At 49.0% G+C, this 23,610-nt stretch overlaps 2 protein-coding genes across 2 annotated transcripts in view; one reads left to right on the top strand and one right to left on the bottom strand.

Annotated features, from left to right (window-relative positions):
* Positions 1-23,610, top strand: part of LOC309532935 (uncharacterized protein) — a 317,735-nt gene that overhangs the window by 149,995 nt on the left and 144,130 nt on the right. The window lies entirely within an intron of this gene.
* Positions 9,097-20,906, bottom strand: ZDHHC19 (zDHHC palmitoyltransferase 19). Its single transcript, XM_082224530.1, has 9 exons — positions 20,715-20,906; positions 18,268-18,389; positions 16,748-16,875; positions 14,770-14,942; positions 13,889-13,994; positions 13,548-13,618; positions 12,468-12,717; positions 9,999-10,059; positions 9,097-9,314 (listed from the first exon to the last, which is right to left on the bottom strand). The coding sequence occupies exons 1-9, from the start codon at positions 20,816-20,818 to the stop codon at positions 9,184-9,186; spliced, it is 1,146 nt and encodes a 381-aa protein (XP_082080656.1). The 5' UTR covers positions 20,819-20,906; the 3' UTR covers positions 9,097-9,183.

Here is a 23,610-nt window from a genome sequence, read left to right as displayed (position 1 = left end):
GTAATATCCCTGACATGTTCTCTAGCACCCGGTCAATGATTGGGCTCTGCTACTTTGATCCTTTAAACTGTAGAGGCCTATATATATTTAAAGGGCCTAGCAAGCCCAAGTCCAGGGGTTGCTGGTCAGTTTCCCCCATGGAACGCTTGACAATTGCAGGCAGACATAGAATCAGAAAACAAGCTTGCTTTCATATGACAGCGCTTCAGATGTTTGAAGATGGCTACTGCGCTAAACATACCCAATTCCCTCAACTGTTCCTCATCAGGCTTGGTTTCCAAACCCCTGATCATCTTGGTTGCCCTCTTTTGTACACCTTCCAGCTTGTCAACATCCTTCCTAAATTGTGGTGCCCAGAACTGGACACAGGACTCCAGGTGTGGTCTGACCAAGGCAAAATAAAGTAAAGGTAAAGGGCCCCCTGACCATTAGGTCCAGTGGGGACTGACTCTGGGGTTGCGGCACTCGTCTCGCTTTATTGGCCGAGGGAGCCGGCGTACAGCTTCCGGGTCATGTGGCCAGCGTGACTAAGCCGCTTCTGGAGAACCAGAGCAGCGCATGGAAACGCCGTTTACCTTCCCACCGGAGCGGTACCTATTTATCTACTTGCACTTTGACGTGCTTTCGAACTGCTAGGTGGGCAGGAGCAGGGACCGAGCAACGGGAGCTCACCCCGTCGCGGGGATTCGAACCGCCGACCTTCTGATCGGCAAGTCCTAGGCTGTGTGGTTTAACCCACAGCGCCACCCGCGTCCTCAAGGCAGAATAGAGTTGGACAATTATTTCCCTTGATCTCTAGACACTATAGTTCTGCTGATGCAGCCTAGAATTGCACTAGCTTTTTTGTGGTTGCTGCTGCATCACCCTGTTGACTCAGGCTTAAGCTTGTGGCCTTGGCAGACCACCTAATGTTTTTTCTGCCTCCTGTAGTAACTGCGCTGTGCTAGACACTGTCGTGTTTTGAACAGTATTTTTACAGACAAGCCATAGCTCACCTGAGTGCAGCTCGCAGACCACTGGTCCGCAGGCCTCCTCTCCCCTCTGCCCCCTCAACGTTTAGAAAGACCAGAAGAGGACTGATTTCTAATTATTCCTTATTGTGCCTGGGAATGTAGAGCTGCCTTAGGCAGCGTTAGACCTTTGGTACTCCCCAGCATTGTCTGTTGTGATTCCCCCGAGTCCTTCCCAAGCAATCTGAGACTCCGTAGACTTGTCTGTCTCTGCCCTGCCCTCTTCATACCTCTCCTGGTCCTGTGTGACTGTGCGTGGCGGAGAGCTGGTTGCAGCAGGAGGGAGAGACCCCGGGAAAAAATTAAGGACTATTTACAAAAATACTGTAAAATTAAGGAATGTTGAATGATGTTGGATTGAAATTAAGTAGTTTCTAGCTGTAATGGTACTAAAGAATATGATAAAATGGTTTTCTTTTTATAAGTAAGAATTTAAGGTTATAATAGCCTAAGATGATGGAGAGAAAATAAGGTGTTTTCTTGTTTTTAAAGCTGTAATGCTTTGAGATATGGATTTGCTGCACAAATAATTTGAACTGGATATACAAGAAGGGGCATTATGAGGAGGTCAGGGAAATATGTTAGGAGAAAATAAGTTGTGAAATTTATGTGTTTTTAACTTTTTTCTTTTTATGTCTGCTTTTTTCTTTTTGTTTTCAAAAAAAAATTTGGAAAATTTAATAAATATCTTTATTAAAAAAAAAAAAAGGAGGGAGAGACCCCTTGGCTTCTTCACCAACGTGACTCATCTCTGCCTTTTGGACTCCCTTCCTCTCCAGCCTCTGCTTCTGCTTCTTGACTGCTCTCTTCCCCAGCCATCTTCCCCTGGGGCTTCCCCAGTTGCTGGCTCCCACCCCTCCTCTGCTTCCAGCCAGTCCATGGCACTAAACTATAGGCCTTGCCATGGTGCAGAAAAGGGCAACTGGAATGATGAGAGGATGGAGCCCTTTTGCGAGGAAGAACCAGTTTGCTTTTTTCCTCCTCCCTCCCAAGCCCCTTTCCTTTTGTGTCGTGTCTTTTACATTGTAAGCCTGACAGTTGGGACCGTCTTATTAACCTTTGTAGCACAAGGCTTAGGAAGCATTTATTTTTTCAGCTGAAGAGTAAGCTAAAAGAAACAGCAAATGAAGAAATGAATATTCCCTACAATGAAAGTGTCAAGTGTCTGCATGTTTTTAGGGGCCATGTGAGGGACCTGATGGTTCGTTATTAAATTATATATATTGGCGAGAATAAATGGATTCTCACAATTCCACGAAAAGAGGGATTGATTGTAAAACCACTCTGGCAAGGGCTCAGCTCATATCTTCTGGAGTAAACAGTGTTCAAGGATGGAACCAGACGCGGGACAGTTAGCAAATCTGTCTGAGATCCAGTGGTCATTCGCTGCCCACTGAGCTATCACTGCCAGGTGCCTTGGAAACAAACAAAATCACTTTCCAACTGACAGACCAGTGAGAGCCAGTGTGGTGTAGTGGTTAAGAGCGGTAGTCACGTAATCTGGGAAACCGGGTTCGTGTCTCCGCTCCTCCACATGCAGCTGCTGGGTGACCTTGGGCCAGTCACACTTCTGTGAAGTCTCTCAGCCCCACTCACCTCACAGAGTGTTTGTTGTGGGGGAGGAAGGGAAAGGAGAATGTTAGCCGCTTTGAGACTCCTGAAGGGGAGTGAAAGGCGGGATATCAAATCCAAACTCTTCTTCTTCTTCTTCTACAGACCCAGCTTGGTTTTAGTGTATCAGGGCTTGTTGCTGGCTGGACTTACAGAGAAGACCTGCTCTCTGAGCATGTACTGAGCTCAGCACAAGGAAACAAAGGGAAAGATGCAGCAGGAGGTGGAAGGCAGGAGCCACAAGGCCTCCTTCTTCCCACCCGTTATGACTGCGTCTTTCAGCAAGAAGATGGTTTGATGCAGAAGTAGCCAACATTATGCTCTCCAATGGTCATAGAATCATAGAGTTGGACAAGACCCTGAGCGTCATCAGTCCATCTCCCTTCAATACAGGAATCTCGACTAGATCATACGTGAGGGGTAACCATCCAACATCTGCTTAAAAGCCACCTTCCATCGGAGTCCATTCCATTTTTGAACAGCTCTTACCGCCAGAAAGTTCATCCTCCCTTGCCAATTGAATCCATTAGTTCAGGTCCCACTGGGCTGGCCCCGGGGGTGACCTGAGAAACACAGTCCAGGACCAGTCCAGAATCTGAAGGCTCCGCTAGGAGTCAGTCCAACAGGGCCAAGGCAGGACACGAGGCAGGAAACCAGGCAAGGACAGGTACAGGATATCAGGCAGGGTCTAGCATACAGCAATGTTGCTCCCGCAACCTGGGGCGGGGTCCGACAGCCTTTTATCTTTGTCAGAGTAATGGCCGGTCCTGATCCCCCGGCGACTCACCTCCCTGTTTCGCCCGAAGGCGAGCACTCCTCCTGCGAGTACTCAGGTCTCTCCCTCTCTCAGACCTGAGTCTCTGCAGCTCGGGAGACGTCGGTGGGTTACTAGACCCAGGGGCCGCCTCAGCCTCCCCTGACCCAAGTGGAGCAGCTGTAAGTGATGGCCGAGCTGCAGGCAACGAGGTCATCCCCGCATCTGGAGCCAGGGCAGGCTCAGGCCCCTGACTCGGCCCAGCTGGGGTTTGTTGCAGGGGAACCTGTGCAGACTGGGACTCTTCAGGATCAGGCCCCAGACTTGGTTCAGATGATGCCTGAGGCAAAGGATCCAGTGCAGACTGAGTCTCCTCTGGTTCCGAGTCCGAACCCGAGTCCCAGGCCATCACACTGACCAGCTGGAACAGCAAAAAACAACCTTGCTCCATCTTCCGTGTGACAGTGCTTTGGGTATTTTAAGACGGCTCTGATATCTCCTCTCAGTCTTTACTCTTTGAGGTGAAACATACCTAGATCTCTCACCTTCCACCTTCTCAATATCCTTCTTAAACTGTGGCACCAAGAACTGGACACAGTATTCCAGGTGTGGTCTGACCAAGGCAGAATAGAGTGGGACTGTATTACTTCCCTTGAACGAGACACTATACAGTATTGTTGATGCATCACTGTCGACTCCTGTTAATGCTTGTGGTCTACTAAGGCCCCTTGATCCTTTTTTCACATGTTGAGAAAGGCTGAACTAGTCACCTCCAAATATCTAAGCAGCTGTCACAGGAAGAGGGAGCAAGCTTGTTTTCTCCTATGGGACCCAAACCAATGGATTCAAGTGAAAAGGAAGGAGGTTCCATCAGGGTGGACTTCTGGGAAGTAAGAGCTGTTTAACGAACTCTCTCGGGAGGTGGTGGACCCTTTGAAGCAGAGGTTGGGTGGCCATCTGTCATGGATGTTCTAGCTGAGATCCCTGCATTGCAGGGGGTTGGACTAGATGACCCCTGGGGTCCCTTCCAACCCTACAATTCTATTATTATTCTACTGAGCATGTAGGTGTTGCAATCTCAAAGATGCACCTGCCTGGCCCGGCTCCATTAATGAACTAGCCTCTGGCAAGGGTTACGTTCATATCTTTTGGAGGATGGCGCCAGACAGAGGACAGATAACCAGATTTGTTTGGGCCTTTGTGGGTGTGTTGCTCCCTGCCCACAGACCTATCCTAGCCTGGCGCCTTAGAAACAAACAGAATCCGTCTCCAGGGCACAGACCCAGCTTGGTTTTGATGTCAGGGCTTGCAAAAGAACGTAAGAAGAGACAGATGGATCAGGTCAATAGCACATTTAGTCCAGCACAGCCCTTCCAAGGAGGTGGGGTTGCGGGCTTCATGGCAGTGGGTGGAGGCCAGCCCCCACGCGCTTAGGGGGAATCCCGGCCGCGTCACCTCCCGGCCAGCCAATTGGCTGGCTCAGGGGGCATGGCCTGCCCTATAAAGGCAGGACGCAGTCGGGGATCACCCTATTCCCTCTTTGCCGCTCACCAGTTGTTCAGGTTTTCCCACCCTCCCGCCCTTTAAGGTTTTTGTTCCTTGACCTTGCTATGGACCTTGGTTGGTCGCCGTTGAGGGGCCTGTTAGGAATTTTTCCACTTGGCAGATTGGCACCAGGCACTCGGTTTTCGCCTTTGTTGTTGTTGTTTAGTCGTGTCTGCCTCTTCGTGACCCCCTGGACCAGAGCACGCCAGGCACTCCTGTCTTCCACTGCTTCCCGCAGTTTGGCCAGACTCCTGCTGGTAGCTTCGAGAACACTGTCCCACCATCTCGTCCTCTGTCGTCCCCTTCTCCTTGTGCCCTCCATCTTTCCCAACATCAAGGTCTTTTCCAGGGAGTCTTCTCTTCTCATGAGGTGGCCAAAGTCTTGGAGCTTCAGCTTCAGGATCTGTCCTTCCAGTGAGCACTCAGGGCTGATTTCCTTCAGAATGGAGAGGTTGGATCTTCTTGCAGTCCATGGGACTCTCAAGAGTCTCCTCCAGCATGGTTTTCGCCACCTCGTAGCAAATCGTCACAACTTTCTGGGTATTGGCAGTTAGGCATTGGTATTGCTCTGTAGACGGAAGAGGGGAGGTATCGCCATCACCTGCCCTGCATATTGAAGGGTAGTCCAATAAAGGATTCCGGGGGGCGTGGCCCTGTCCGGAGCCTGGGGAGGTGAGGGCCTAAGGCACGCCCCCTATCGGTGACCCCAAGGGGGGGGTTCCTAGTTGATGTGCATCAACAGGACTCCCCCTACTGGTGGTTAACCCTTCTCGGACTTCCAGTGGACGGGCTGGAGTCAGATATAGTCAGTTAGGACCAATGCCTAAGCTCATCATCTGTAACCAATAAAGTTGTGGCCTTTTTTAGCCCATTAACCTTAATAATTGTGTCATGAGTCATTATTTCCACTTGGGGGGCGGGGCGGGAATTCGCCACGCAACCTGCTCTCACCAGAGGCATGTCGGACATGAGTGCAACAGCGTTCTCCCCTCCTGCAATACCCAGCGCAGAACTGGAAGGGACCACGGGGGTCATCCAGTCCAGCCCCCTGTAATGCAGGGGTCCTTTTGCCCAACGTGAGACTTGAACCCACAACCCTGAGATTAAGAGTCTCGTGCTCTATGGACTGAGCTATGGCGCTGGTCAGGGGGGCAGTCCTAAAGGCATGGAAAGCCAGAGCTACCCACTTTGGAAGAATAGCAGGTGAAGGTGATGGACTATATGGAATTGGCAGAAATGACTGGCAGAATCTGAGACCAGGGAGAAGAGTCGGTGGAAGAAGATTGGAAGAAATTTAAAGACTATCTTCAGAAATATTGTAAAATTAATGAATGTTAGAATGATGCTGGATAGAAACTAAAGGGTTTCCAGCTGTAGTGATTTAAGAGAATATGAAAAAAGGGTTATAAATGGGTTAAAATCTAATGGTAAGGATTTGCTGAACCAATAAATTGAAGTGGAATACAAAAAAGGGAGGTATGAGGAGGTCCGGGAAATAAGTTAAAAGAAAATAAGTAAAAGAAATAATGTATGTTTTTAACTGTTTTTATTTTGTATTTTTCTTTTTTCTTTTTTTCTGTTATATTTCAAAAAAAATTAATAAATATTTTATAAAAAAAAGGAAAGCCAGAGCAAGTGACACCTTTAAGCCGGCATGCACTCGATCCAAACTCAAGAGCATGACACAAACCTTGAAAACCGAGTTTGACTTAAACCACCCTTTTTGCTTTCTTAACTCGCGTCAGGTTAAGAAGCCTCCTGACTGACCTAAACAGGCTTAGGATTTGTAACCTCCCAAACATCCAATATAGGGATGCGGGTGGCACTGTGGGTTAAACCACAGCGCCTAGGACTTTCCGATCAGAAGGTCAGCGGTTCGAATCCCTGCGACTGGGTGAGCTCCCGTTGTTCAGTCCCAGCTCCTGCCCACCTAGCAGATCAAAAGCACGCCAGTGCAAGTAGATAAATAGGTACCACTCCGGCGGGAAGGTAAACGGCCTTTCCGTGCACTGCTCTGGTTCACCAGAAGCAGCTTAGTCATGCTGGCTTCATGACCCGGAAACTGTACGCCGGCTCCCTTGGCCAGTAAAGCGAAATGAGCGCCGCAACCCCAGAGTCGGCCACGACTGGACCTAATGGTCAGGGGTTCCTTTACCTTTAAACATCCAATATACATCAAACCTGAAACAGAGATGGAAACATCAGAAATAGAAACATGAGAGCCGCAATTCATGGTGCAAAGACTTCCTGAAATGGAACCCTTTTAACCCGGCGCCTGATATGTAGCAGGGCCAGTTCCTGGCTGCAGAGTTCCACAGCGTTGAGGCCACAACACTGGATGTACAAAAACAAACCAACAAACCTGGGTGTGAAGGGATTCTTAGTAATGATTTAGCAACTGTGCCTAGTTAGACGCAGAGTGTGGACCCAGGAAAGGGAGCTGGTAGCAGAACAGGAACAGAGGAGTATTGCTGCCACCTAGAGGCACGCCTAAAAATGACAATAAAAGTGCTCTGGGAACAAGGCCAGGTAAGTCTTACCTGTCAGCAGGAGAAAATGACTTTCTCCCCTGGCCTGATGGTGCCCTCGGCCCCCGTTTCATCTACCTGGAGCGGCAAACAAGTATGAGGTTGTTCGCTGTGCAGGGGAAGCCATACAGAGTCAGACCAGAAGCGAAGTTACAGGGAACCAGACAGAGGGCCTTTTGGGTGGTGGCTCCTGCCCTGTGGAACACCCTCCCATCAAGGAAATAACTATCTGACTTTTAGAAGACATCTGAAGGCAGCCCTGTTTAGGGAAGTTTTTAATGCTTGATGCTTTATTGTGTTTTTAATATTTTGTTGGGAGCAACCCAGAGGGCGGGGGGGGGGGGAGGAGGAGAATTCATGGCAACTTTACACTTTTATCCAGTTTTCGCTTCAGAAAACTAGGTTCACTGGAAAGAAAAGGAGAAGATCAGTCTTTAACATCAGCAGTAACATCTAGACCATGGGAGTCTTCCAGCCCTGTTCTTGAGTTTGTTTAAAATCTAAAACAGCTTATCTTGTATTCCTTTCTTTGAATTTATGCCATTTAGGTTTTTAAAACCTTTTTGTAAAGGCAACACTAGAATTTTCACAGCTGAGTCCTCAGCTCTTTATTACTGTGCTTTGATTTCTTTAAGTTGGGTTTTGTCTAAAACTTGCCATTGAGGTTTTCAAACCCTTTTTTGTAAATTCAGTATTAGAAACTGTACCATTGAGTCCTTAATCCTTTATTACTGTGCTTTGCTTCACCTCAGTCAAGCCAGGATTATAATACTTCAGAATTTTTGGGAGTTCTACCCCCTTTTTTTGAATTTTGGTCATTTAAGCTTCATGATTTTTCTATTTCCTTCTGAAGATGAATAGTTCGGTGAAACGAGGTTTGTAGCCGGCATTCCATTAAGGCTTTATTCAATTTTAGGTTTTTCAATTTTTTTCCTTAAACTTTTTGATTTATTTCCATAAGATAATATTTCTAGTCAATTACTTCTCGTTTCAGGGATTTTCACGGTATTTCATTTGTTTTGTGCAATTTCTCGGTTCCATGGCTGTCTTTTCTCTACTGGTCTCTGTTAAGTCGTGGGTGAACATATCAGACGACACAGTGATTCTTCAAACAGCTCTTGTTTATTCACAGGCCAGAACAGAACTGAACTGAAGGGTTCAGCCAGCCTGCTTATATAGAGCTCCACTAGAACGCAACAGTAACCACTTTCTGTAACTAGCCAATCACTGAACGTCACTTTCAATCCCCTATTTGCGTATGTGGACCTGAGTGAAAACTATCTACAGTATCTCCTTGAAAGAGAAAGAGTTTGGATTTGATATCCCGCCTTTCACTCCCTTTAAGGAGTCTCAAAGCGGCTAACATTCTCCCTTCCCTTCTTCCCCCACAACAAACACTCTGTGGGGTGAGTGGGGCTGAGAGACGTCAAAGAAGTGTGACTGGCCCAAGGTCACCCAGCAGCTGCAGGTGGAGGAGCGGAGATGCGAACCCGGTTCACCAGATTACGAGACTACCATTCTTAACCACTACACCACACTGGCTCCAGGGTGAGAACTCCAGTACATAACACCCTCCTGCAAGGACTCATCTTAGCTCCCCCCGCAACCCCAACCTGAACAAACAAGAAATGAACTCGCATGCAGAATGGCGACTTTACAAACGCTTTTATCCAGTTTTCGCTTCACAAAACTAGGTTCACTGGAAAGAAAAGGAGAAGCCTGTGAGACCCCCCCTTCAGATATCGGACACAGAGAGGAGGGTGGCCGTGGGAGAGGAAGCAGGTCGCCGGCTCCCGTGGATCTGGCATTTCCAGTGCCGGTCTTGATCCGGATCCAGAAGCTCCACAGAATCCAGCATGTCGGGAACTGGCAGGGAAAGAAAATAACAGATGGTATTTAACTCTGAGTAGACTTGCTAAGATGTTTAAGTCCCAATCAGATAAGTGCAAAGAAGTGGAGGAACGTTCCTTCATATGCGATGGACTTGTAAAAGGGTAAAAAGAGTACTGGGAAATGATCCATAATGAATTGGAAAAAAATGTTTAAAAGTACTTTCCACAAAAAACCAGAGTCCTTTCTGTTGGGGATAATTCAGACTGAAATTCCCAGGTGTCAAAAAAGGTTATTTATAAGAGTACATTCATTTGTAAAAAAGGAATATACAACGGGATAGATAGGAAGTCCAAAGTGTTGGTACATATATGATTTTGGAATAGTTATTTGTCCTTGTTTTTTTTCTGGGTGAGGATGAAGCGGTCCCAGGTTTCCCTTCATGCAATTGTGAATACCTGGCCGCTGTTGGAACATAAATGCTGCCAGAAACAGCTGTTGCAGACATCTGCTGAGGGAATACAGGGAGAGATTGATCTAAGACTCACCTATAAAAGTGGTCACATGACGCAGCGCCCATCTCAGGTAAGCACACCTTGACGCCTTACCTGTTCAGTATCCACCCATCTACCCCAGCAGCCTTCTCTGCCCCTCAGTGGACCACTGCAGAGGCTGGCTGGATCACTGGGATATGTCAGCCGCAGCAGGAGATCTACTCACTTGGGATCTCCACCATTCTCTCTTGGCTGTTCATTTGCCAGCTAGATTTCTTCTTGCCAACCTGGAAGGAGGCAGTGGGAAAAAGACAGTCATGGAACCAAGAAATTAAAGGTAAAGGGACCCCTGACCATTAGGTCGAGCTGTGACCGACTCTGGGGTTGCGGCGCTCATCTCGCTTTATTGACTGAGGGAGCCGGCGTACAGGTTCCAGGTCATGTGGCCAGCATGACTAAGCCACTTCTGGCGAACCAGAGCAGCGCACAGAAATGCTGTTTACCTTCCTGCCAGAGTGGTACCTATTTATCTACTTGCACCTGACGTGTTTTCGAACTGCTAGGTTGGCAGGAGCAGGGACTGAAAAACGGGAGCTCACTCCTTCGCAGGGCGAACCGCTGACCTTCTGATCGGCAAGTCCTAGGCTCTGTGGTTTAACCCACAGCGCCACCCACGTCCCTTACCAAGAAATTACACAAAAACAAATGAAATGCCGCGAAAATCCCTGAAACGAGAAGTAATCGGATGTAGAGTTAAACTACCGTAAATAACAAAAATCAAGAAGTTTAAGGGGAAAAATTAACCTAGAATTAAACAAAGACTTAAGGAGATGCCGGCTACAAAACTCGTTTCACTGAACTCATCTGTTTCCTCCGAAGGAAATAAAGAAATTTTAAACCTTCAATGATTTTAAACAAACTCAAGAGCAGGACTGAAACGCTTCACTGAGTTTACAAAAAAGGTATGAAAACCTCAATGACAAGTTTTAGACATAGCCCTGTTTAAGAGAGCCAAGCAGTAAGGCAAAGGTAAAGGGACCCCTGACTATCAGGTCCAGTCGTGGCCGACTCTGGGGTTGCGGCGCTCATCTCACTTTCTTGGCCGAGGGAGCCGGCATACAGCTTCCGGGCCATGTGGCCAGAATGACTAAGCCACTTCTGGAGAACCAGAGCAGCGCACGGAAACACCGTTTACCTTTCCGCTGGAGTGGTACCTATTTATCTACTTGCACTTTGACACGCTTTCGAACTGCTAGCTTGGCAGGACGACGACATCTGGCCGAAAACATTTGGCACCATTGTTAAAACAGCTGCCCTGGTTGCTCCTCTTCTACCAAGCCAGGTTCAAGGTCCTTGAATTAATTTGCAAAGCTCTGAACAACTTAGGAGCAGGGCACCCCAAGGGATCGCCTGAACCTTCTACCCTGGCTCAATCACCTAAGGAAAATTAACAACAACCACCTCAAACTTTCCAAAATAACAGCAGACTAAAAACAGATTAAAAGTCACACCAGCTTCCTAATCATCTGGGTAAAGGTAAAGGGACCCCTGACCGTTAGGTCCAGTCGCGGACAACTCTGGGGTTGCGGCGCTCATCTCACTTTATTGGCCGAGGGAGCTGGCGTACAGCTTCCGGGTCATGTGGCCAGCATGACTAAGCCGCTTCTGGCGAACCAGAGCAGGGCACGGAAACCCGTTTTCCATCCTGCCATGTTGTTGTTGTTTAGTCGTTTAGTTGTGTCCGCCTCTTCATGACCCCCTGGACCAGAGCACGCCAGGCACTCCTGCCTTCCACTGCCTTCCGCAGTTTGGTCAAACTCATGTTTGTAGCTTTGAGAACACTGTCCCACCATCTCGTCCTCTGTCGTCCCCTTCTCCTTGTGCCCTCCATCTTTCCCAACATCAGGGTCTTTTCCAGGGAGTCTTCTCTTCTCATGAGGTGGCCAAAGTATTGGAGCCTCAGCTTCAGGATCTGTCCTTCCAGTGAGCACTCAGGGCTGATTTCCTTCCGAATGGAGAGGTTTGACTTCTTGCAGTCCATGGGACTCTCAAGAGTCTCCTCCAGCACCATAATTCAAAAGCACCAATTCTTTGGCGAGCAGCCTTCTTTATGGTCCAATTGTCACTTTCATACATCACTACTGGGAAAACCAGAGCTTTTACTATACGGACCTTTGTTGGCAAGGTGATGTCTCTGCGTTTTAAGATGCTGTCTAGGTTTGTCATTGCCCATCCCGCCGGAGTGGTACCTATTTATCTACTTGCACTCTGACGTGCTTTTGAACTGCTAGGTTGGCAGGAGCAGGGACCAAGCAACGGGAGCTCACCCTGTTGCGGGGATTCGAACCGGCTTGTCTAAACAAGAATGTTTTTAGCAGGCACCAAAAAGAGCCCAGCGAAGGCACCTGCCTGATATCAATAGGCAGGGAATTCCAAAGGCTAGGCGCTGCCACACTACAAGTTTGAGTTTTTCGGATGAGAAACAGGTGCTGCGTGGCACCTGAAAGTTCCACTGAACTATATGGGGCAAGGCGATCTCTTAGGTGAACTGGTCCCGAGTTGTTAAGGGCACCTTGAACCTGGGAATCAAAGGGCACGCAATGGGTACCTATTCCACATCAAACTGAGGTGCGGACGGGCCCATGCGTGAGGCAAAAGGCAATCCCACAGGGATATCTTTCCACTCCCTGCTCACCTGCTTCTCTGCCTTTTCCGCCGACGCTCCTCCCAGCCTGGGACCCTCTCGGTGCAGAAGGCTCCCCATGGCGGACAGGAAGTGGCGCCAAGCCTTCAGCACCTTCTGCTGGCGGGACAGGTCTTGGGAGCAGCTGTGAGGGCAGGAGCCGGGGATGGCCGGACCCATGCTGGAGACCCAGGGGACGTGGCAGAGCTCAGCGGCCTCGGCGGCCCCCAGGGCCATCACTCCAGAGGACCTCACTCTGTACCTGCAAGAAGAGCATGGAAAGGAGGGAGGTGCAGATGAAACTGGGGTGGGCGTGTCATTGTGGTGGGAGGGACTATCTTCTGACTTAAGAGCTCCTCCAGGCATCCTGCTCATTGAGCATTCTCCCTACTCGCTTGTGCAAAGCTTGTGTGAAGGCAGTTCGATTGCACCCGGTATTTACTGAGCGCTTCTTCTGAAATTCAGCCTCTGTAGAGTGCGCCACACGGGCGCCGCTGTTATGTACTGAAGTTCTCACCCTGGGCCAGCAGGGGGGTACTGTAGATAGTTATGCAAATAAGGGATCGAAAGTGACGTTCAGTGATTGGGTAGTTTTAGAAAATTGTTACAGTTACATTGCACTGGTGCTCTATATAAGCAGGCTGGCTGAACGCTTCAGTTCAGTTCTGTCCTGGCCTGTGAATAAACAAGAGCTGTTTGAAGAATCGCTGTGTCGTCTGATATGTTCACCCACAACTTAACACTGCCCACTCCTCGTGAGCGTATAGAGGGGAGGGCCAAAAATATCTACATGGTGCCTAGGGAACAACTTGCATCTTAATATCAGCAAGACAAAGGAGATGGTGTTGGAATTCCTCCCTCCCTAAAAAAAACTATGGGAAATGGGGAGGGGCAGGAGGGAGCTTTGCACCACAGCACTGGGTATGCGTAAGATGGCCCTGGGTACCACTGTAATAAAAGCAAGCAAGGAATGTGATTCTGTCACCTGCCAGCTAAAGATTTCCCCTATCTGGATGGCAGCCCCTAAGCCTCCAAACCCGGAGGTCACCCCCAAGGAAGGATGGCGAAGGCCAGAGCCCCGGTGTCACGCACTTGGTTCTGTGCCTCCTGCAACACCCCGAGTCCTGCCAGTTCAAGGCCAAAGGTTGCTTGAAGGACAGAGCCTGTGGAGAGAGATGAGGGAGGTCAGAGATGGAAAGGGAAGCAGCAGCAACAGGCAGCCTCTGCTGGGCTCGAGGTCAAGGGCTCGGGGAGCTCTCCAAGTTTGGGGGGGACCCTGTCTTGGCTGCATGCGATGGTGAACAGCGGCACACACAGCTCTGGCCGCCATCCTTTGGTGCTCTGCATCCCCAGGAACTCAGACCAGGCGGCTCCACTCACAAGGAGCAGTTTCTCTCCTCAACCATGTTTGCCCCTTTATCTGCTTGCGGTACCTGGAATTTGCAGCTGTGACGAGCAGTTAAGATGTAGCGGATCTGGGTGCAAACCAGGAGGAGCAGAGGCACCAAGTAGAATGCGGTGGGGATGGTCACCAGCACTCTGGAAGCACCGGAGTCAAGGAAGACGGACAGATAATAATAATAATAATAATAATAATAATAATAATAATAATAATAATAATAATAGGTAATTTATTTGTACCCCGCCCATCTGGCTGGGTTTCCCCAGCCACTCTGGGCGGCTTCCAACAAAGATTAAAAATACATTAAAATATCACACATTAAAAACTTCCCTAAACCTTCAGATGTCTTCTAAAAGTCTGGTAGTTGTTTTTCTCTTTGACTTCTGGTGGGAGGGCGTTCCACAGGGCGGGTGCCACCACCGAGAAGGCCCTCTGCGTGGTTCCCTGTAACTTAGCTTCCAGAACTACCAGAAGGCCCTCCGAGCTGGACCTCAGTGTCCGGCAGAACGATGGGGGTGGAGACGCTCCCTCAGGTCTACTGGACTGAGGCCGTTTAGGGCTTTCAAGGACACAAGGGAGAAATACGTTAAGAGGAAGGCACACTTGGCAAATCCACACCGTGATCAACTCCCGCCCGGAAACCAATGTCCCCACTGTGGAAGGACGTGTGGATCCAGAATCGGCCTCCTCGGTCACTTACGGACTGATTGTTTAAACTGTGTTTATGGAAGACAATCTTACTCGGCTACGAGTGATCACCAAAGAAGAAAGAAAGAAGCAAAGAATTGTAGTTCTGGGAGGGAAATCTGGGTCTCCTAACAGTTCTCAGCACCCTTAGCAAACTACAGCTCCCAGGATTCTCTGAACCCCAGCGTTACAGGAGAGGGAGGGGAACTTCTCTCTGAAGGATACGTGCAGATCTTTTCCACGCTGAAAGCCTGCTGGGAGTTGAATGCCAGGTAGACCAGGCAGGAAGCCAGCACCGCCAGGTCGTAGCCGCTCAGGAAGGCCACAAAGAAGATGAAGAAGCGAAGGTTGTGGTAGCCAATGCAATTGTTGACCCACATGCAGTGGTGGTCGAATTCCTGCAGGTGATATACAGTATAATGAATTGAAGAAAATGTTGAAAATAACATTTGTAAAAAAAAACCAGAAGCCTTTTTATTAGGTAGCAGAGGCTTGACAACCATATGTCAGGAGTGCTCTGATGGTGTTTCCTGCTTGGCAGGGGGTTGGACTCGATGGCCCTTGTGGTCTCTTCCAACTCTATGATTCTATGATTCTATGAGGTATTTTAAGCCAAGATATACTGAAAGAAAGGGACGCGGGTGGCGCTGTGGGTAAAACCTCAGCGCCTAGGACTTGCCGATCGTCAGGTCTGCGGTTCGAATCCCTGTGGCGGGGTGCGCTCCTGTTGCTCGGTCCCAGCGCCTGCCAACCTAGCAGTTTGAAAGCACCCCTGGGTGCAAGTAGATAAATAGGGACCGCTTACTAGCGGGAAGGTAAATTGCGTTTCCGTGTGCTGCGCTGGCTTGCCAGATGCAGCTTGTCATGCTGGCCATGTGACCCAGAAGTGTCTTCGGACAGCGCTGGCCCCCGGCCTCTTAAGCGAGATGGGCGCGCAACCCCAGAGTCGGACACGACTGGCCCGTACAGGCAGGGGTACCTTTACCTTTACTTTATACCGAAAGAAAAGAGGACTGTTGTGTTGTGGGTGAACATATCAGACAACACAGCGAGTCTTCAAACAGCTCTTGTTTATTCACAGGCCAGAACAGAACTGAACTGAAGGGTTCAGCCAGCCTGCTTATATAGAGCTCCACTACAACACAACTGTAACCACTTTCTGTAACTATCCAATCACTGAATGTCACTTTCAATCCCTTATTTGCATATGTGGACCTGAGTGAAAACTATCTACAGTATCCCCCTGCTGGCCCAGGGTGAGAACTTCAGTACATAACAAGGACTATATTCATGTATGCCACTACAGCAGCGAGAATGTTGATTGCACAAAACTGGAAGACTGGAGAAATACCAACTAAAGAACAATGGCAAGAGAAGCTGATGAACTATGCAGAACTGGCAAAAATGACAGATTAAGAGAAAAAGACAACAGTGACTTTGAAAAAGAATGGGAACCATTCATATTAAACTTGCAGAAACAAAGAAAGTTTATAGACTTGATGGTAGGATTTAAATGAACATCCACATTATTAGTATTAGAAAATGTGTAGATAGAGAAATAATATGATGTATTCACTGTTATTTTTATGTTTTTAGGTTTGATGCTATTGTATAAATATATTATTAGTATTTTTTTTCCTTTTAGGTGGCAGCAAAATGGGTGAAAGGAGAAACAAACCAGAAGCGGAAGTTGGGGGAAGCCTAGGAGGAAAGGGAGGAAGGAATGCATAGAAAATGTTATGAATATGAGATGTGTGTAATGAATGAAAAAGAAAAATGAATAAAATAAAATAAAAGAATTCCTGCAGGTGGGGCCGGAGAGTTAGGACGCGGCGCTTCTGTCCAGCTCAGGAGCCTTCTGTCCAGCTCAGCCGCATTTTGCAGCCCAGGTGCAAAACACTTTTCCTGTATGCATTTTTCACTAACATACATATTTTCACAAGTAATATCCGCCAGTATATTGCCTTTTTGCATGTTATCTGCACACCTTGCAGCAATACATGCATTGTTGCACACAGAGCTTGACCAGAGAACTGCACTGCAAAATTCTGAGACATGCCAAATTTGGAATCGTGGCTGCATTTCAGTTTGCACCGTGCTCCAGAAAGTGCAAACTAGGTGACAGGTTTTACATTAAATGCGAACCAAGTCGAGCTCCTCCTCCTCCTCTCCTCTGCCCCTAGGGGCCGCTGTCGTTCTTTACCTCCACACAGGTGTTGCACCAGGAGCAGTGGAAGGTGTGCTGCAGGCAGTAGAGCTGGCATTTGTTGCACCAGTGCTGGTTGAGGTCTTTCATGGTGAAGGCTTGGTTCACCAGCTCTTCTTCAATGCCTGGCCGTGGAAGGAAGCAGAGAAGGGAGAAGGCGGCTTCAGAGTCAGGCCATGTGGACATCACACATTTAAAGACTACTCTATTCCGAACTTTAAAATGGAAAGCGTAATGCTGGTGGTCAACAAAAGAGGTTTAAAGACTGTCTCAAGGCAAATTTTAAAAAATGTAGAATAAACACCAACAACTGGGAAACACTGGCCTGTGAGCGCTCCAGTTGGAGAACAGCCTTGACCAAAGGTGTCGTGGGCTTTGAAGACACTCGAACTCAGGACGCAAGGGAGAAACGTGCTAAGAGGAAGGCACGCTTGGCAAACCCTCACCGTGATCAACTCCCGTCTGGAAACCTATGTCCCCACTGTGGAAGGACGTGTGGATCCAGAATTGGCCTCCACAGTCATTTACAGACTCATTGTTAAAACCATGTTTATGGAAGACAACCTTACTCGGCTACAAGGGATCGCCGAAGAAGAAGAAGAAGAAGAAGAAGAAGAAGAAGAAGAAGAAGAAGACACATTTAAAGCGCTGTGATGCCACTTTAAACAGTCATGGCTTCCCCCAGAGGATTCTGGGAGCTGTTAGGAGACTCCCCCATTTTCCTAATGGAGCTACAGTGGTACCTTGGTTCTCAAACACCTTGGTACTCAAACAAATTGGAACCCAAACGCTACAAACCCAGAAGTAAGTGTTCCGGTTTGCGAACTTTTTTCAGAAGTCGAACGTGTGCCGATTTGAGTGTTACACTTCTGTTTTGAGTGTTACGCTGAGGTCTGTCTGTTTTTGCTATTTATTTTGCGTTTTTGTTTTCGTGCATCTTTTTGTTTTGTTTTTGTGGCTGTGTGGAACCCAGTTGAGCTACTGATGGATTGAATGAGTGACTGCAGTACATTGTTTGTTGCTTTCATTTTGTGGATCAATGGTCTCGTTAGATAGTAAAATTCATGTTAAATTGCTGTTTTAGGGGTTGCTTTTAAAAGCCTGGAACAGATTAATCCATTTTGCATTACTTTCTATGGGAAAGCACGCCTTGGTTTTGGAACGCTTTGGTTTTGGAACGGACTCCCGGAACAGATTAAGTTTGAGAACCAAGGTACCGATGTATAATTCTCTGATTCACTTGACCATCTTTGATCCAAAGTCCTCCATTTTTAGAAACCGTGTTACAAAGGTTGGGTGCCACCCTCACTCTCTGCAAGATTCCAAGGGGGTTCTAGGGCACTCATGCCAGGTCTGCGTTCCTTTGGAGGGTTGAGGCACAGCGGAGACTGTCGTAGCCTTAAGAAATATAAACCATATTTCTACCTATTTCACCTGTTTACACCTTCAGCCTGCATGGAGAGAGTCCAGATCTTACAGCTTGGTCGTAGGGTGGCAGGGTGGAAAGGCACACTTACCTTTGTGGAGGATTCCAGTGTCTGTGAAACTGGTGAGGAGGAAGTAGATAATGGTTGGGATAAAGAGGAGGCCGGAGATGGCGGGGAAGGCCCAGGACACATGGAGGGCCAGCCAGCTGCACCTGTGGGAGGAAGCAGGTGGAGGTTGGGGTGAGACCTTGGCTTCGGCCCACAGAAGAAACTAACCTTGGAAGAAAAAAGTCCTGTGCCCACCACAGTTTAAGAATCATAGAATGGGAAGGGACCCCTAGAGTCATCTAGTCCAACTTCCTGGAATAATAATAATAATAATAATATCTTTATTGTCATTGCCCCCTTCAGGGACAACGAAATTACTTGACTGCTCCATAAAAACACTAATCAAACAATACAGTATAATACAGCAAGGGAGGTTAGATGACTTTCAAAGTCCGGGCTTCCCATTCAGGGCCGAGATCGCTCTGGAGAAGAAGCTGTTCCTAAGACGGCTCGTTCTTGTCTTCATCATCCTGTATCTCCGTCCCGACGGCAAGAGCTCGAAGAGACAGTGACCAGGATGCGATGGATCTTTTACTATGTCCAGTGCCTTCCTATGGCACCTTGTGGCATAAATCTGCTCTAAGGTGGAGAGTGGGCAGCCAACAATGCTCTCTGCTGCCTTAACAACCCTGCACAACCCCATCCTGTCTTGGGTAGTACAGCTTCCGTACCACACACATAAGCCATAAGTGAGCACGCTCTCAGTGGCACAGTGATAGAAGGCAAGCAGCAGTTTCTGCGGAAGATGGTTTTTCCTTAGTATTCTCAAAAAGTACAGTCTCTGCTGCGCCTTCTCCACAAGCCCCCTTGTGTTGACACTCCAGGACAGATCCTCTTGTAATTCAATGCCCAAAAATCTGAACGTTGTTACCCTCTCCACACAGACCCCATCAATCAAAAGTGGCTGGACGTTGCTCTTCTGTCTCCTGAAGTCCACCACAAGCTCCTTTGCAAGAATCTCAGCTCAAGCATCCATGACAGACGGCCATCGAACCTCTGCTTAGAAACCTCCAAGGAAGGAGAGACCACCACCGTCTGAGGGAGACCGTTCCACTGTCAAACAGCTCTCACTGTCCGAACGTTCCTCCTGTCAGAATCTCCTTTCTCGTAACTTGAAACCACGGGTTCAGGTCCTACCCTCCAGAGCAGGAGAAAAGAAACTTGTTCCATCTTCCATGTGACAGCCTTTTAGATACAGTGGTACCTCGGGTTACATACGCTTCAGGTTACAGACACTTCAGGTTACAGACTCCGCTAACCCAGAAATAGTACCTTGGGTTAAGAACTTTGCTTCAGGATGAGGACAGAAATTGCAGGCAGTGGCATGGCGGCAGCGGGAGGCCCCATTAGCTAAAGTGGTACCTCAGGTTAAGAACAGTTTCAGGTTAAGAATGGACCTCCAGAACGAATTACGTTCTTAAACCGAGGTACCACTGTATTGACAAGCTGGAATGCATGCTAAGGAGGAAAACCAAGATGATCAAGGATTTGGAAGCCAAGCCTTATGAGGAACGGTTGAGGGAGTTTGGCATGTTTAGCCTGGAGGAGACTGAGAGATGATTGGATAGCCATCTTCAAATATCTAAAGCAGGGGTCAGCAAACTAAGGGCCGCGGGCCAGATCAGGCCCAGTTGCCTTCAGGATCTGGCCCACAAACTGTCCGTGGATTGGCGCGGGAATTCTGTTCATTTGGGCTGCGCCATTTCCCCCCCTGCACCATTCCATTCCCCCCTCCCTCACATACCCTGTGGCGTTGCCTCCTCCTTCCCTCCCTCCTCCTGGCTTCTCCCCGCCCTGCCTAGAGGAGGAAGGGGGCTGGGCTGAGCTGGCTGAGCGCCATTTTAAGCAGCCCCTCTCCTCCGGAGTCAGCCCTTTCGCGCTGCTCATCTTCCCTCTGCCGCCGTCGCCTTGGTGCTCCTGTGGGCCAGAGAGTGGAGTGGACAACCTCGCTCTGCCAACCCACGAGAAGTAGCGGTGGTGAAGGTAAGTACAGCGGCTGGGGGGGGGAGGACTACTTGCCCCCCTTGCCTCTTCTTCCAGCTCCCCAACCCCGGTGCTGCTTCTCTGGCCTGCCACAAGGTCTGAGGGACAGTGGACCGGCCCGTGGCTAAAAACCTTTGCCGACCCCTGATCTAAAGGGCTGCCCCATGGAAGATGGAGGAAGCTTGTATTCTGCTGCTCCAGATTGTAGGGACTAAGATATTACAAGTGCAGAACACGTATTACGTACCACCTCTAGGTAGACCATTTGTTGGGATCTAGTGAGACCGGCTGACCCTTTGGGTCTGATCCAGCAAGCCTCTTCTCATGTCCCTTACCTCTGCTGCCCTACCCTAAGACGGGATCATTCAATTCAAAATGGCCAGCTGAGCGGAATTGCCAACAGCTGCTCCTTGACTCGGACATCCTGGATCCGCCTTCATACTTACGGGAAAGTAAAGAAGAGGCAGCTGAGACCTATCAGGGTGCTGAAGTGGAAAGAAGCAAAGATGCTGGAAGTGAGAGATTGGCATCCATCTTGGGCAAACCCCATGTCTCGAGGGGAAGAGCCAGGGAAAGCTGTTGGAGCAGTCGCTGGGCCCAAGCTGGATGGAACCCCCTTTGGTCTGTTGCCAGGGCGATGTTGTGATGCGGCAAAGGGATCGAGGACAGAAGCGGGGGGTCTCCCCTGTTGTGGGACGTCGCCATGGTGGCGGAAGAAGTCCATTAATGGGCCCACGGTGCAAAGGATGCTGGGAGCTGACACCTGCCTCTCAGGTGGCTTATGGGAGCGCTCCGTACAAGACTCACCCTAAGACCACCTTTAGGGGGTGGGGTTACATTTATTCATTACAAATAAAGCAGTTCCTAGAGAAGAGGGAAAAAGGGACGCGGGTGGCACTGTGGGTTAAACCACAGACCCTAGGACTTGCCGACCAGAAGGTCGGCGGTTCAAATCTCCGCGACGGGGTGAGCTTCAGTTGCTCAGTCCCTGCTCCTGCCAACCTAGCAGTTCGAAAGCACGTCATGTGCAAGTAGATAAATAGGTACCACTCTGGCGGGGAGGTAAACAGCTTAGTCATGCTGGCCACATGACCTGGAAGCTGTACGCCGGCTCCCTCGGCCAGTAAAGTCAGATGAGCGCCGCAACCCTAGAGTCAGTCACAACTAGACTTAATGGCCAGGGGCCCCTTTACCTAGAGAAGAGGGAGACAGTAAAGATTTACAGCAGTGGTTTGCAGAAGGTCATAGATCAGAGGCTGGGAAATACTGGGAGAGGAGCAGGAGGAAGAGGCTCCAGGGGAGAGAAAGCTGACAGACTCTGTGTCTTTAGAAAGTATCCTATACCCCTCTTCTCCCAGAACCCGGCGGGCCTGGAAGGGAGGAGAACAGAAAGCTCAGAGGCAGAAGGCACAGATCAGCCAACGTAGGGAAGATGTGTAATAGGAGAGGCGGAAGGAATGGGGCTTTACTTGGAGCAATGCCATCACTGCAGGAGAGGCAATTTTCAAAGCCTCTCTCTGTGAATATTGAATAAAAGACTTGGTAAGAACTCTCCTTGTTTATCTATTTCTTGGCCGGCCACCGTGGGAGGGACTGGATTCCCAGAAGCCTGACATATACCAGTTGTTACTTCTCCAAAAGCATTTCCATTTGGGTTTGACTTTGGGGGGGTGTGCTTTGTCAGTTTGCCATTGAACCTGCCAGGTCCGCCCAATGGCTAGCTCATCAACTGTGGGACTCGCTTGCTCTTGTGCCCGGATCCTGCTTGCGGGTTCCCCATAAAGGTGGAGCCTCCAATTGCCACCAAAATGCCGGGACCTTCACGAAAGGCATCACTGCTTCTCACTTTGTCTTGCAGAGTCCCGGATTTCCAAATACTGTAGCTTTCTGCTACAAGTGGCCTTGGAGTCGTTTCCTTATAGCAATCAAACAATTTCATGGCAAACCATAAAATACAATTATTGGCTCTCGAAGCAGCACACATCAATAAAAACCGGGTGGGTGAGTGGGACGGGGGCGGTTCTGCCACCAAGCTTACAAATTACTAAGACACACAGGGAGAAGGGGAGGAGAAGGGAAAGGAAGGCAGTAGAGGAGGATCAGGTCTTCGAAGCCAGAATAAGTTCTGGCAATTGACCAAGGAGCTTCCATAGCTCAGTGGCAGAGTGCAATAGGAAGCCCTCAAATTCAGCACCTTGGAAATAATAATAATTTATTATTTATACCCCGCCCATCTGGCTGGGTTTCCCCAGCTACTCTGGGCGACTTCCAACACAATATTAAAATACAGTAATGCCTCAAACATTAAAAGCTTCCCTAAACAGGGCTGCTTTCAGATGTCTTCTAAAAGTCTGGTAGTTGTTTATCTCTTTGACATCTGGTTGGGGGGGGGCACTCCACAGGGCAGGTGCCACCACCAAGAAGGCCCTCTGCCTGGTTCCCTGTAACTTGGCTTCTCACAGTGAGGGAACCGCCAGAAGGCCCTTGGAGCTGGACCTCAGTGTTCGGGCAGAATGATGGAGGTGGAGACGCTCCTTCAGGTCTACTGGACCGAGGCTGTTTAGGGCTTTAAAGGTCAGCACCAGCACTTTGAATTGTGCTCGGAAACGTACTGGGAGCCAATGTAGATCTTTCAAGATCGGTGTTAGGTGGTCTTGGTGGCCGCTCCCAGTCACCAGTCTAGCTGCCACATTCTGGATTAGTTGCAGTTTCCGGGTCACCTTCAAAGGTAGCCCCGCATAGAGCGCATTGCAGTACTCCAAGCAGGAGATAATCAGAGCATGCACCACTCTGGCGAGACAGTCTGCAGGGAGGGAGGGTCTCATCCTGCGCACCAGATGGAGCTGATAAACAGCTGCCCTGGATACAGAATTGACCTGCGCCTCTATGGACAGCTGTGAGTCCAAAATGACTCCCAGGCTGCGCACCTGGTTCTTCAGGGGCACAGTTACCCCATTCAGGACCAGGGAGTCCTCCACACCTGCCCACCTCCTGTCCCCCCAAAACAGTACTTCTGTCTTGTCAGGATTCAACCTTAATCCGTTAGTCGCCATCCATCCTCCAACCGCCTTCAGATACTCATACAGGACCTTCACTGCCTTCACTGGTTCCGATTTTAAAGAGAGGTAGACGTTATTGGCTAGCTGAGATATGGCAAGGAGAACGGAACAGAATATTTTGGCAAGAGCCTGCAGGATCAGGCCAATGGCCCATCCAGTCCAGTATCCTGTTCTTGCAGGGGCTGAAGAGTGGGAAGTGGGATCTGAGCAATCTCAGCTCCTGTGGTTTCCAGCAACTGGCATTCAGAAGCATCGCTGCCTCTGACAGTGTAGGCAGAGCGCA

The sequence above is a fragment of the Podarcis vaucheri genome (assembly GCF_965113315.1).
Source record: "Podarcis vaucheri genome assembly, chromosome: 5".
In the NCBI taxonomy this organism is placed as follows: Eukaryota; Metazoa; Chordata; class Lepidosauria; order Squamata; family Lacertidae; genus Podarcis; species Podarcis vaucheri.
Note: the sequence above shows the minus strand (reverse complement) of the source record. Positions and strands in the feature narration are given on the sequence as shown.